Source organism: Carassius gibelio, chromosome A22, assembly GCF_023724105.1.
Source record: "Carassius gibelio isolate Cgi1373 ecotype wild population from Czech Republic chromosome A22, carGib1.2-hapl.c, whole genome shotgun sequence".
NCBI lineage: Eukaryota > Metazoa > Chordata > Actinopteri > Cypriniformes > Cyprinidae > Carassius > Carassius gibelio.
Genome location: NC_068392.1, coordinates 15004531 through 15019087, shown reverse-complemented (window position 1 = coordinate 15019087; position 14557 = coordinate 15004531). Strand labels below are relative to the sequence as shown.

The window sequence follows — 14557 nt, the reverse complement described above, 5'->3', positions numbered from 1 at the left end:
ACGCTTACCTGCCCTCCCATAGAAACACTGCTGTCCGTTAAAGCAGCAGTTGATAGCTTCACACGCAGCACCACTGATCCCAGGTAGACCGCATTGGATCTGCTCAGAATCAGCTACAGCACATTTATCAAGTTGAACTGGCTTCTGAAGCGGAAACTGCGGCTTAGGTTGTTGTGGAACTGGCTTCTGAAGAGGGAACTGCGGCTTAGGTTGTTGTGGAACTGGCTTCTGAAGCGGAAACTGCGGCTTAGGTTGTTGTGGAACTGGCTTCTGAAGCGGAAACTGCGGCTTAGGTTGTTGTGGAACTGGCTTCTGAAACGGAAACTGCGGCTTAGGTTGTTGTGGAACTGGCTTCTGAAACGGAAACTGCGGCTTAGGTTGTTGTGGAACTGGCTTCTGAAACGGAAACTGCGGCTTAGGTTGTTGTGGAACTGGCTTCTGAAACAGAAACTGCTGGTTAGTTAGCTGTTGAACTGGTTTCTGAGGTGGAAACTGCTGGTTAGTTAGCTGTTGAACTGGCTTCTGGAGCTGAAACTGCTGGTCAGTTTGCTGGATCATCAGAGCTTGAGCATTCTGAAGCGATTGACTCCACTGTGGGACAGCATGACAGAAAGCACAGACCACCAAAATCTGAGCCAAACACCAACTTCCAGCCATTGTTCAACAGCTAAACACAAAGTGAAGCTATTGCCCTTTGGTCTTTTTGTATTCTACAGGTTCCAGCTAATTAACGATAGTCCCTCCCTCTTCATTGACAACTGGGTGATTCTCATTGGATCTCGAGATTCAATTCTTATTGAGAGAAAACGCGTATAAAAGCAACACAGAGGCTGTGTCCACATCTTCACTGACAACTCTCTCAAGACTCGTTCACGCGGACGCTAAACATTCTTTCCAAATCTTTATCTTCGTCTGATACAGGCTCAAACATATCAGGTTGGATGCCTAATCTCGCCATCGTTCACGCTGGACAGAAGAGATCTGCGCTGTGAAACAGCCAATCAGAGCAGAGCTCAACATTATTGTTCATGACCCTTCCAAATAATTCTAGGGACAAATCCCAGGGTTGTAAACGGACATGTAAAACCGTTCCAGAGAATTTTTGCCCATACCCAAGCCACGTACCTTTTTATGTAGATCTAATTTAAAATATTGTATCAATGCATTCTATGGCACCTTTAGTTGGGATTATGAGATCATATTTTGGCCGGAAGCAATCATTTGAATTTCTCAACGATGGATTTGTTTCTTATAAACAGACAACCTTTCCCTTCACAAGACCGTAATTGATGTAAATTACTTGTGGATTATTTTGATATTTATAATAGCTCTTTGGACTTTCGTTTTGATGCCACCCATTCACTGGGGAGCAAGTGATGTAATTCTACATTTTTCCAAATCTTCTCCAATGATAAACTAAAAACTCTTTAAAAAAGAGAGAGAGAGATTTTTATGAATATTCTCTATTATTTGAGTCATATCAGGCGCTTTTTTAATGACATTCTTTGTCTATCATAAACACACTTTCAAACTTTAATTGTAAAATTGTGAATAAGTGTAGATGAAAATCTCAGATCCTTATCAAGCCTTCCATTGGCTAGTGACATTCCAGAACGTTCTCATTTGTTAATTACAGGCCCAGAGACCTTTGGAGGTCCAAAGGTAATCAATCAAGCTGAAAGGGGAGGAGCCGCTTAAATTCAAAGCTGTACTTAATGGCAAAGACGAGCACTGGTGGGTATTGTGTTAACGTTTGTCAGGATGGGTCTTTTGCAATGTCTGTTAGTGCTGGTTGTGCTTGTGGTGTTTGATCTGAAGAATGCTATTGGAAGTTTGAGTTCCAGTCAAAGTCCAAAAAGCAAGAAGCATCAATCATATCCAGCTTCCAGAGTGCCTGTTTCTTCTCAAGTGCTCGGGAACACTTTGCAGAAGGCCTCTCTGTTTCAGAGTCTCGACTACAGAGGATTTGCACAAGAGCCTCTTGGTCTTCAGGAGAAGCAGGTGTTGCAGGGTCCAGTGAAGCCTTTGGACTGGAGGTTTCCCATTGTTCCAGAAGTGCTGAGTGAGATGGCGGTGGATTTCCATTTGAGGCAACCTGTGACCCCCAGTAGTGTAGCTATTCAATGCGGTGAGAACCGGATTCATGTGGAGGTACAGCAGGACTTGTTTAGCAATGGTGAACTGATCCAGCCATCTGGTCTGACTCTGGGAGGATGTCCTGTTGTCGGTTTGGTCCCAGGCTCTAAGGTGCTCTTCTTTGAGAATGAACTGCAGGACTGCAACAGTGTCTTGATGGTAAGAGCTGTTAAGTGTTACTAGATTTATTGAACCCTACTAAAAATGGGGCCCTTGTTTTGGTATCGACGTTCTAGATTCAGGGAACCATCCATGGGACGGTTCTCTTATAGTGGGAAAGACTCTTAATAACTGCTTACTCGGGTAACCAAGTGTTATGGCATGACTTGCTAAGATGCCTTTTGGAATGGGTTCTCTTTTTCGGAGAACCCTCTTGGTAACAACGTCAGTCTCCTATAGATGACCAAGGATGAGCTTGTCTACACCTTTGCCCTTACCTACACTCCTGAGGCGTTTGCTGGCACTCCGATTACCCGTGCAGGTGGTGCAGTTATTGGAGTTCAATGCCACTATCAAAGGTAAGCGACCTTTTGTGACTTGTGGCATTGCTTGCAGTGGTGGAACTGGAAGCCCATTTAATTGGTCACTTCTTGAACTGCAGGTTTCAAAATGTCAGCAGTAGTGCCTTGAAGCCAACTTGGGTCCCTTATGCCTCAACGGAGGCTGGTGAAGAAGTCTTGGTGTTCTCCCTGAAGCTCATGACTGGTTTGTGCAGTTTCTCTAGACCTTCTGCCTTCTGAACGAGGCTGTGCCTAAGCAGTTCTTCCCTCTTGCAGATGACTGGTCCTATGAGAGGCCTTCAAACTCTTACTTCCTGGGTGACGTTATTAATGTTGAGGCATCTGTGAAGGTATACAACCACGTCCCTCTGCGTGTGTTTGTGGACAGCTGTGTGGCCACCCAAGTACCTGATGTGAACGCCCTTCCGAGATATTTGTTCATTGAGAATCATGGGTGTGTTCATGTCACCAGATGCTGCAGAGTTGACTTGTTCTCGAGTTTGCTCCTTGTAACCGCTTTGTCCCTGACAACTACTTTTTACTCCTTAGATGTCTTGTGGATGCCAAGGTCACCGCTTCCAGCTCGCGCTTCATGCCTCGATCCCAGGAAGACAAAATCCGGTTCCAGCTGGAGGCCTTCATGTTCCAGGGGGGATCCAGTCCTTCTGTATGTATTATGAGTGTTGGAGAATGACCTCTCCCATTTGCTTTGGTTTGTGTCCCCTTACCCGTGGTGTCTCTTGCAGATCTACATGACGTGTGTTCTGAAGGCCACTCTTGCTTCTGCACCTAGTGACGCGCTCCACAAATCCTGTTCCTTTGCCAATGGGTATGTTCATGCCACTTACGAATACATTAAAGGTGCCATGTCTGATTTTTCGTATTGCAGGTGGCTTGCTGCTGATGGGAACAACCAGGTTTGTGGTTGCTGTGACTCAACATGTGGTCCTGATGGTGGAACTGCTGCTTCTCCTTTTGGAGGTAGGAAGGTGCTTTTAAGCTTGGTTTTTGACCCTTCAAGCACTTAACTTTGGTGTCTGCTTTTTCTAGGCCTTCGGTGGGAAGGGAAGGCCTCGCTCGGTCCTGTAGTGGTTCAAGAGCACAAGAAGACTTTAGCTGGTCTTCAATAAATGTGGGGGAGCAAACTTATTCTCGTTTCTGTTTTTCTTGTCTAGTTTAACCAATTGATTTTGTGCGAGGAAGTGGGTAGTCCTACTGTACCTATTCTCTTGCCAGAAGGAAAGGCTCCCTTTTCTCGTTAGGGAAGTTAATAAACCTTTTTAAAGGGACCTGCTGTGAGCTCCCTTTTTTAGGAGTACTGTAAAGGTGGAATACATTGCCCATGATGCTGTAAAGGGAATTCTGTTAATTGGCACTTGTGCCAAAAGAGTTCTGCGTGAACGTCCACTTCCTTGAAGCACTGCAGATTTTTGCGTGCATCTTATGCAGTGAACTTGATTTTCTTCGTGTTGGTAACTTCAAATGAGCAGTTTAATTTCCCCCTTGCATCCCCCAAATAGGTTTGATCAGTTAAATTTGTTTCCTAATGCTCTTTGTTGACATCTCTCATGCTTTTTAAATCCATGTACAAGAGAAGCGCACTCCCAGTATCAACACTGGCACCACGTTTTCCACCTTCAGATGGGTTATTTATAGGCTTTACATTTTAGGAAAACGGCAGGCATCGCTTAAGTTTAGTATTTGGTGTGCCGAACCTGTACTGACGTAAGGGGTTTTTTGTGCAGTAGCAGGTCAGTTAGAATTCTGAAAAATCATTGACGAATTGACTCCCAGTGAATGACCTTTTTTGGTTTGTCACTTGTGCAACATCTTGGGCGGTTTCAATACTAAAGGGATACTCCACCCCAAAATGAAGATCGTCATCACTTGCCCCCAAGTCGTTCCGAACCCATAAGAGCTTCGTTCATCTTCGGAACCCCACTTATTTTGGATGAAAACCAGGAGGCTTGTGCTTTGGCCCACAGGCTGCCAAGTAAAATGCACTGTCAAGGTCCAGAAAAGCATCCTCGGAGTAGTCAGACTGTGTACGTTCTTCTGTGTCAGCCGCGCCACAAGCATATGTTCTCCTCGCTTCCTAACGTTACGGTTCATCCACTGATGGCAGATGGGTAATTCCGATGGTGCTTTTCTGGACCTTGGCAGTATATGGGATGGTCACAGGCCTCCCGGTTTTCATCCAAAATATCTTTAACCCCTTTGCTGTCAAGGATAGTCACCGGCCCCAGATTGTTTTACTTTCACAGCACGTCAAACCTCTCTGCTGACAGAGACCGGATTCGCCCGTGTCTTGTCCATCATAACTGTGCATCATATCCCGCCCCATCCTACCCATGATGCATTTCCTGTACACATCTGTGTTGATATCTGACCACAACAACACAGAGAAACCTCTGTACCCATGAAACATCCAAATAATTAACACACGATTACGTTAGTTAATGGTATGTGATTTTGGGCGTTTTTATAACATAAATGTACATCTGAAATGCTAACTTGTGCAGCGACGTAAAAGGCTATAAATAGAATATTTTTACAGCAGTAAAATTCCACATGTGATCGCAAAAGGAGGTTATTACAAACAATCGGTTAATTTTCATGAATAGTCTTATGTAGCTTGATGCTAACGTTAGCTCTAATGCAGCTACATAGCAGGTGCAGTTCTTCTTCATAATGCATTTTGTAATCATTTTGTCAAAGGTTGTAAGAAAATGTTTTGTTGTAATTTTATAGTAAGGCTTTTGATAATAGTGGGGTAAATGTATACTGGAATAATGATAAATGAAGAATCAGGATTTTGTGTCATACCTGGCCCATGTGTGAAAGGCTCGTTTTGTAACAACAATAGAATCATGAATGGGGCAGTTTTGCCGGTCCAAACAAGAGATAATTGCATTCCAGGAGTCATAAATCAATTTTACTAGCCTTCTCTAAAAACACACATGACACGGTCTTAGAAAAGGTTTCATAAAATTCACACTTTGTGAGATTATATTCTGAAATGTCAAAATGAAGTATTAGTAGACTTGTGGCTTTAGCTTCATTATGTATCTAAAATCATATCCTACATCACTTTTAAATAGGTTTTTAATATTTTTACTGACATGTTTGAGCTTACATACATCTCTATTATAACCGTCTAAGTAATTCTGATTCCTGAACAGTAAACTTTGAGGTGTCAGCTGTGTGAACCGATGTTGATTATGTATCTAGTAAGAAAGACTCCTTAGCAGCAACCTTTTAATTTTGGGCATGTCATTCGTGTCTCCATGCTGAAAATGGGGGGGGTGACAAGTAAGGGGTTCAATTGTGTTCCAAAGACGAATGAAGTTTCTACAGGTTTGGAACGACACGGGGGTAAGTGATTAGTGACACCATTTTCATTTTGGGGAGGAGGATCCCTTTAATAGCATTACTTTGAGTTGAGGACAATTGACACGGTTTCGTGTTTGCTTCAAGACAGTCGAGAATTGATTTCCATTTAAAACTTGAGCTGGATTTAAAACAAAAGCCGCAAGTAATCCACATAACTTTATATTGTGAATATCGGGAGCCAAACTACCGTTTGGAAGACAAATTAAAATAGGGGAACCTTGTGCTGCCCCAGGTTAACAACTGGAGGATGGAGAAAGGAATGCCTTGGTTTAATGGTGCGAGGAAAAAACAACTGGGAAGAGGCACGTAATCCCGGATTCTGTCGAACCAAAACAATAGACAAAGAGATACCTCGGGGTTCTGCAGGGTTTATTAAAAACACTAGATTTACATGACCAGAGTAACTTCTCCACTAGAAACCACAGTCTGCTCCCCAGAGACAGCCTTGATACGGGTGTCTCTTCCTGAAAGAGAGGTGTTAGAAGTGAGAACGCACTTCTAAAATGCTCAGTTCCTCTTGTCGAGAGAAAGCAAGAACTCACGTTTCCTGGTGCAGCTTTGCTCACAAGAGCCAGATGATGGATGGCACACCTCTGTACTGCAGTGGATGAAGACCTGACAGGGAAGAAAGAGGCTCAAGTCATAGAATCCACAAGTAGTAAATACACAAATGTTCAAGTAAAGGGGGGCATACGGTTTCCTGCAGAGCAGCCAGTGAGGCTGGATCTACAAATGTGAACATCTTCACAACAAAGCGCTTGTAGTGGGTTGGGAACTGAAGACCAGACGATCCAGTCACTGGAACCAGTGTGGTCAGATAGCGGTCGTCCTGGTAAGGGCATCTGAAGACAAAGGAGAAGGTTAGAAAGGGTCTCCCAGCAGACTAAAAGGATGAAGATTGGCTGTACACTCACCCGTCGATCAGAAGGTCCCACTGGGGGAGACTGAGTGGACTGGGGGTTGAAGTAGTCCAACAACGTCCCAGCATCAGGACAATGTTGGGGTCAGTCCTCTCCATAATGTGCACCTCAACATACACAGGCTCTCGCAGGACTTTTGTGATGGGATAATCAGCGTCACTGTAGTAGGACGTGTAGGCCTCATCCCCTGAGGAACAACACTGGGGTTTAACCGGACTCCAGTTTGAAAGGCTTTAGGCAGACACAGGACAAGACCTTACCTTCAGCACAGCCTTTGGTGACACATTGGCCATTGGCCAGTCTGAGCTCCACCCTGAGAGGTCCAGGAGCGGCTACTGGTGGAGGTGGAGGAACGGAGTTGACCTCCACAACCAGAGCTTCCACAGAAGTTCCCGAATATCTACACTGGAAGAGAAACCTGGACGACACACAGCGAGCTTGTAGCATTTATCAGGGATTAGTGGTCACACCAAGTCATGGATCACCTACTCAAAATGACTGTCCCTTGTGATGGAACCATATGGTCCAATCCCCACTTCATACGATGAGGTCATTCGGTTTTCATACACCACATATCCACCGTCCTCCTGTCAATAGAAACGGTGTCAGCATCCAGTCCAAGCGATGCAGAATAAAACCAGTAGCAGCTGCTAACCATCACGCTCGTGCCACATGCGGTCACAGGGAACTGGTATATAGCAAAGGAAGGTGTAGACCCCACAGGAGCACAAGGTGGGTCGTTTCCACCCAGTAGTTGAACCGAATCCAGACTCAGTCGAGGCAAGGTAACGTCTCGAGACACCACTACCACAAACTGACCATCTCTAATACACTGGACAGTCACTAGAACAAGAGCAGGTTAAATTCAGAGAAACGGTTTAACACGAACAGAATAAGATGGAGAACGCTTACCTGCCCTCCCATAGAAACACTGCTGTCCGTTAAAGCAGCAGTTGATAGCTTCACACGCAGCACCACTGATCCCAGGTAGACCGCATTGGATCTGCTCAGAATCAGCTACAGCACATTTATCAAGTTGAACTGGCTTCTGAAGCGGAAACTGCGGCTTAGGTTGTTGTGGAACTGGCTTCTGAAGAGGGAACTGCTGCTTAGGTTGTTGTGGAACTGGCTTCTGAAGCGGAAACTGTGGCTTAGGTTGTTGTGGAACTGGCTTCTGAAGCGGAAACTGCGGCTTAGGTTGTTGTGGAACTGGCTTCTGAAACGGAAACTGCGGCTTAGGTTGTTGTGGAACTGGCTTCTGAAACGGAAACTGCGGCTTAGGTTGTTGTGGAACTGGCTTCTGAAACGGAAACTGCGGCTTAGGTTGTTGTGGAACTGGCTTCTGAAACAGAAACTGCTGGTTAGTTAGCTGTTGAACTGGTTTCTGAGGTGGAAACTGCTGGTTAGTTAGCTGTTGAACTGGCTTCTGGAGCTGAAACTGCTGGTCAGTTTGCTGGATCATCAGAGCTTGAGCATTCTGAAGCGATTGACTCCACTGTGGGACAGCATGACAGAAAGCACAGACCACCAAAATCTGAGCCAAACACCAACTTCCAGCCATTGTTCAACAGCTAAACACAAAGTGAAGCTATTGCCCTTTGGTCTTTTTGTATTCTACAGGTTCCAGCTAATTAACGATAGTCCCTCCCTCTTCATTGACAACTGGGTGATTCTCATTGGATCTCGAGATTCAATTCTTATTGAGAGAAAACGCGTATAAAAGCAACACAGAGGCTGTGTCCACATCTTCACTGACAACTCTCTCAAGACTCGTTCACGCGGACGCTAAACATTCTTTCCAAATCTTTATCTTCGTCTGATACAGGCTCAAACATATCAGGTTGGATGCCTAATCTCGCCATCGTTCACGCTGGACAGAAGAGATCTGCGCTGTGAAACAGCCAATCAGAGCAGAGCTCAACATTATTGTTCATGACCCTTCCAAATAATTCTAGGGACAAATCCCAGGGTTGTAAACAGACATGTAAAACCGTTCCAGAGAATTTTTGCCCATACCCAAGCCACGTACCTTTTTATGTAGATCTAATTTAAAATATTGTATCAATGCATTCTATGGCACCTTTAGTTGGGATTATGAGATCATATTTTGGCCGGAAGCAATCATTTGAATTTCTCAACGATGGATTTGTTTCTTATAAACAGACAACCTTTCCCTTCACAAGACCGTAATTGATGTGAATTACTTGTGGATTATTTTGATATTTATAATAGCTCTTTGGACTTTCGTTTTGATGCCACCCATTCACTGGGGAGCAAGTGATGTAATTCTACATTTTTCCAAATCTTTTCCAATAATAAACTAAAAACTCTTTAAAAAAGAGAGAGAGAGATTTTTATGAATATTCTCTATTATTTGAGTCATATCAGGCGCTTTTTTAATGACATTCTTTGTCTATCATAAACACACTTTCAAACTTTAATTGTAAAATTGTGAATAAGTGTAGATGAAAATCTCAGATCCTTATCAAGCCTTCCATTGGCTAGTGACATTCCAGAACGTTCTCATTTGTTAATTACAGGCCCAGAGACCTTTGGAGGTCCAAAGGTAATCAATCAAGCTGAAAGGGGAGGAGCCGCTTAAATTCAAAGCTGTACTTAATGGCAAAGACGAGCACTGGTGGGTATTGTGTTAACGTTTGTCAGGATGGGTCTTTTGCAATGTCTGTTAGTGCTGGTTGTGCTTGTGGTGTTTGATCTGAAGAATGCTATTGGAAGTTTGAGTTCCAGTCAAAGTCCAAAAAGCAAGAAGCATCAATCATATCCAGCTTCCAGAGTGCCTGTTTCTTCTCAAGTGCTCGGGAACACTTTGCAGAAGGCCTCTCTGTTTCAGAGTCTCGACTACAGAGGATTTGCACAAGAGCCTCTTGGTCTTCAGGAGAAGCAGGTGTTGCAGGGTCCAGTGAAGCCTTTGGACTGGAGGTTTCCCATTGTTCCAGAAGTGCCGAGTGAGATGGCGGTGGATTTCCATTTGAGGCAACCTGTGACCCCCAGTAGTGTAGCTATTCAATGCGGTGAGAACCGGATTCATGTGGAGGTACAGCAGGACTTGTTTAGCAATGGTGAACTGATCCAGCCATCTGGTCTGACTCTGGGAGGATGTCCTGTTGTCGGTTTGGTCCCAGGCTCTAAGGTGCTCTTCTTTGAGAATGAACTGCAGGACTGCAACAGTGTCTTGATGGTAAGAGCTAGTAGATTTATTGAACCCTACTAAAAATGGGGCCCTTGTTTTGGTATCGACGTTCTAGATTCAGGGAACCATCCATGGGACGGTTCTCTTATAGTGGGAAAGACTCTTAATAACTGCTTACTCGGGTAACCAAGTGTTATGGCATGACTTGCTAAGATGCCTTTTGGAATGGGTTCTCTTTTTCGGAGAACCCTCTTGGTAACAACGTCAGTCTCCTATAGATGACCAAGGATGAGCTTGTCTACACCTTTGCCCTTACCTACACTCCTGAGGCGTTTGCTGGCACTCCGATTACCCGTGCAGGTGGTGCAGTTATTGGAGTTCAATGCCACTATCAAAGGTAAGCGACCTTTTGTGACTTGTGGCATTGCTTGCAGTGGTGGAACTGGAAGCCCATTTAATTGGTCACTTCTTGAACTGCAGGTTTCAAAATGTCAGCAGTAGTGCCTTGAAGCCAACTTGGGTCCCTTATGCCTCAACGGAGGCTGGTGAAGAAGTCTTGGTGTTCTCCCTGAAGCTCATGACTGGTTTGTGCAGTTTCTCTAGACCTTCTGCCTTCTGAACGAGGCTGTGCCTAAGCAGTTCTTCCCTCTTGCAGATGACTGGTCCTATGAGAGGCCTTCAAACTCTTACTTCCTGGGTGACGTTATTAATGTTGAGGCATCTGTGAAGGTATACAACCACGTCCCTCTGCGTGTGTTTGTGGACAGCTGTGTGGCCACCCAAGTACCTGATGTGAACGCCCTTCCGAGATATTTGTTCATTGAGAATCATGGGTGTGTTCATGTCACCAGATGCTGCAGAGTTGACTTGTTCTCGAGTTTGCTCCTTGTAACCGCTTTGTCCCTGACAACTACTTTTTACTCCTTAGATGTCTTGTGGATGCCAAGGTCACCGCTTCCAGCTCGCGCTTCATGCCTCGATCCCAGGAAGACAAAATCCGGTTCCAGCTGGAGGCCTTCATGTTCCAGGGGGGATCCAGTCCTTCTGTATGTATTATGAGTGTTGGAGAATGACCTCTCCCATTTGCTTTGGTTTGTGTCCCCTTACCCGTGGTGTCTCTTGCAGATCTACATGACGTGTGTTCTGAAGGCCACTCTTGCTTCTGCACCTAGTGACGCGCTCCACAAATCCTGTTCCTTTGCCAATGGGTATGTTCATGCCACTTACGAATACATTAAAGGTGCCATGTCTGATTTTTCGTATTGCAGGTGGCTTGCTGCTGATGGGAACAACCAGGTTTGTGGTTGCTGTGACTCAACATGTGGTCCTGATGGTGGAACTGCTGCTTCTCCTTTTGGAGGTAGGAAGGTGCTTTTAAGCTTGGTTTTTGACCCTTCAAGCACTTAACTTTGGTGTCTGCTTTTTCTAGGCCTTCGGTGGGAAGGGAAGGCCTCGCTCGGTCCTGTAGTGGTTCAAGAGCACAAGAAGACTTTAGCTGGTCTTCAATAAATGTGGGGGAGCAAACTTATTCTCGTTTCTGTTTTTCTTGTCTAGTTTAACCAATTGATTTTGTGCGAGGAAGTGAGTAGTCCTACTGTACCTATTCTCTTGCCAGAAGGAAAGGCTCCCTTTTCTCGTTAGGGAAGTTAATAAACCTTTTAAAGGGACCTGCTGTGAGCTCCCTTTTTTAGGAGTACTGTAAAGGTGGAATACATTGCCCATGATGCTGTAAAGGGAATTCTGTTAATTGGCACTTGTGCCAAAAGAGTTCTGCGTGAACGTCCACTTCCTTGAAGCACTGCAGATTTTTGCGTGCATCTTATGCAGTGAACTTGATTTTCTTCGTGTTGGTAACTTCAAATGAGCAGTTTAATTTCCCCCTTGCATCCCCCAAATAGGTTTGATCAGTTAAATTTGTTTCCTAATGCTCTTTGTTGACATCTCTCATGCTTTTTAAATCCATGTACAATAGAAGCGCACTCCCAGTATCAACACTGGCACCACGTTTTCCACCTTCAGATGGGTTATTTATAGGCTTTACATTTTAGGAAAACGGCAGGCATCGCTTAAGTTTAGTATTTGGTGTGCCGAACCTGTACTGACGTAAGGGGTTTTTTGTGCAGTAGCAGGTCAGTTAGAATTCTGAAAAATCATTGACGAATTGACTCCCAGTGAATGACCTTTTTTGGTTTGTCACTTGTGCAACATCTTGGGCGGTTTCAATACTAAAGGAATACTCCACCCCAAAATGAAGATCGTCATCACTTGCCCCCAAGTCGTTCCGAACCCATAAGAGCTTCGTTCATCTTCGGAACCCCACTTATTTTGGATGAAAACCAGGAGGCTTGTGATTTGGCCCACAGGCTGCCAAGTAAAATGCACTGTCAAGGTCCAGAAAAGCATCCTCGGAGTAGTCAGACTGTGTACGTTCTTCTGTGTCAGCCGCGCCACAAGCATATGTTCTCCTCGCTTCCTAACGTTACGGTTCATCCACTGATGGCAGATGGGTAATTCCGATGGTGCTTTTCTGGACCTTGGCAGTATATGGGATGGTCACAGGCCTCCCGGTTTTCATCCAAAATATCTTTAACCCCTTTGCTGTCAAGGATAGTCACCGGCCCCAGATTGTTTTACTTTCACAGCACGTCAAACCTCTCTGCTGACAGAGACCGGATTCGCCCGTGTCTTGTCCATCATAACTGTGCATCATATCCCGCCCCATCCTACCCATGATGCATTTCCTGTACACATCTGTGTTGATATCTGACCACAACAACACAGAGAAACCTCTGTACCCATGAAACATCCAAATAATTAACACACGATTACGTTAGTTAATGGTATGTGATTTTGGGCGTTTTTATAACATAAATGTACATCTGAAATGCTAACTTGTGCAGCGACGTAAAAGGCTATAAATAGCATATTTTTACAGCAGTAAAATTCCACATGTGATCGCAAAAGGAGGTTATTACAAACAATCGGTTAATTTTCATGAATAGTCTTATGTAGCTTGATGCTAACGTTAGCTCTAATGCAGCTACATAGCAGGTGCAGTTCTTCTTCATAATGCATTTTGTAATCATTTTGTCAAAGGTTGTAAGAAAATGTTTTGTTGTAATTTTATAGTAAGGCTTTTGATAATAGTGGGGTAAATGTATACTGGAATAATGATAAATGAAGAATCAGGATTTTGTGTCATACCTGGCCCATGTGTGAAAGGCTCGTTTTGTAACAACAATAGAATCATGAATGGGGCAGTTTTGCCGGTCCAAACAAGAGATAATTGCATTCCAGGAGTCATAAATCAATTTTACTAGCCTTCTCTAAAAACACACATGACACGGTCTTAGAAAAGGTTTCATAAAATTCACACTTTGTGAGATTATATTCTGAAATGTCAAAATGAAGTATTAGTAGACTTGTGGCTTTAGCTTCATTATGTATCTAAAATCATATCCTACATCACTTTTAAATAGGTTTTTAATATTTTTACTGACATGTTTGAGCTTACATACATCTCTATTATAACCGTCTAAGTAATTCTGATTCCTGAACAGTAAACTTTGAGGTGTCAGCTGTGTGAACCGATGTTGATTATGTATCTAGTAAGAAAGACTCCTTAGCAGCAACCTTTTAATTTTGGGCATGTCATTCGTGTCTCCATGCTGAAAATGGGGGGGGTGACAAGTAAGGGGTTCAATTGTGTTCCAAAGACGAATGAAGTTTCTACAGGTTTGGAACGACACGGGGGTAAGTGATTAGTGACACCATTTTCATTTTGGGGAGGAGGATCCCTTTAATAGCATTACTTTGAGTTGAGGACAATTGACACGGTTTCGTGTTTGCTTCAAGACAGTCGAGAATTGATTTCCATTTAAAACTTGAGCTGGATTTAAAACAAAAGCCGCAAGTAATCCACATAACTTTATATTGTGAATATCGGGAGCCAAACTACCGTTTGGAAGACAAATTAAAATAGGGGAACCTTGTGCTGCCCCAGGTTAACAACTGGAGGATGGAGAAAGGAATGCCTTGGTTTAATGGTGCGAGGAAAAAACAACTGGGAAGAGGCACGTAATCCCGGATTCTGTCGAACCAAAACAATAGACAAAGAGATACCTCGGGGTTCTGCAGGGTTTATTAAAAACACTAGATTTACATGACCAGAGTAACTTCTCCACTAGAAACCACAGTCTGCTCCCCAGAGACAGCCTTGATACGGGTGTCTCTTCCTGAAAGAGAGGTGTTAGAAGTGAGAACACACTTCTAAAATGCTCAGTTCCTCTTGTCGAGAGAAAGCAAGAACTCACGTTTCCTGGTGCAGCTTTGCTCACAAGAGCCAGATGATGGATGGCACACCTCTGTACTGCAGTGGATGAAGACCTGACAGGGAAGAAAGAGGCTCAAGTCATAGAATCCACAAGTAGTAAATACACAAATGTTCAAGTAAAGGG

At 44.0% G+C, this 14557-nt stretch overlaps 3 protein-coding genes and 1 long non-coding RNA gene across 54 annotated transcripts in view; 3 read left to right on the top strand and 1 right to left on the bottom strand.

Moving 5' to 3' along the window:
• LOC127942507 (uncharacterized) overlaps positions 1 to 14557 on the bottom strand; it is an 80579-nt gene that overhangs the window by 40641 nt on the left and 25381 nt on the right. For 39 of the 50 annotated variants that reach the window (XM_052538251.1, XM_052538231.1, XM_052538252.1 and 36 more), the window contains 2 exons: positions 8147 to 8272; positions 294 to 419 (listed from right to left, as the gene is read on the bottom strand). In XM_052538251.1, coding sequence (XP_052394211.1) covers positions 294 to 419; positions 8147 to 8272 — 252 coding nt within the window. Of the gene's footprint in view, positions 1 to 251; positions 420 to 8146; positions 8273 to 14557 lie in introns of all 50 variants that reach the window. The other 11 variants (XM_052538257.1, XM_052538265.1, XM_052538272.1 and 8 more) reach the window with 7 other exon arrangements.
• On the top strand, positions 229 to 8531 carry LOC127942529 (uncharacterized). Of its 2 annotated transcripts, none has more exons than XR_008149340.1 (2): positions 229 to 377; positions 8273 to 8531. It is a non-coding gene; the product is annotated as an uncharacterized LOC127942529 (long non-coding RNA). The 2 variants fall into 2 exon arrangements; XR_008149339.1 differs by lacking the exon at positions 8273 to 8531 and adding an exon at positions 420 to 678.
• On the top strand, positions 1728 to 3785 carry LOC127942522 (zona pellucida sperm-binding protein 3-like). The gene is made up of 8 exons (XM_052538298.1): positions 1728 to 2295; positions 2536 to 2654; positions 2738 to 2841; positions 2913 to 3090; positions 3186 to 3303; positions 3383 to 3465; positions 3526 to 3617; positions 3687 to 3785. Exons 1-8 carry the CDS (start codon positions 1762 to 1764, stop codon positions 3764 to 3766), a joined length of 1308 nt encoding a protein of 435 aa, XP_052394258.1. The 5' UTR covers positions 1728 to 1761; the 3' UTR covers positions 3767 to 3785.
• Positions 9551 to 11628, top strand: LOC127942520 (zona pellucida sperm-binding protein 3-like). Its single transcript, XM_052538297.1, has 8 exons — positions 9551 to 10148; positions 10379 to 10497; positions 10581 to 10684; positions 10756 to 10933; positions 11029 to 11146; positions 11226 to 11308; positions 11369 to 11460; positions 11530 to 11628. Exons 1-8 carry the CDS (start codon positions 9615 to 9617, stop codon positions 11607 to 11609), a joined length of 1308 nt encoding a protein of 435 aa, XP_052394257.1. The 5' UTR covers positions 9551 to 9614; the 3' UTR covers positions 11610 to 11628.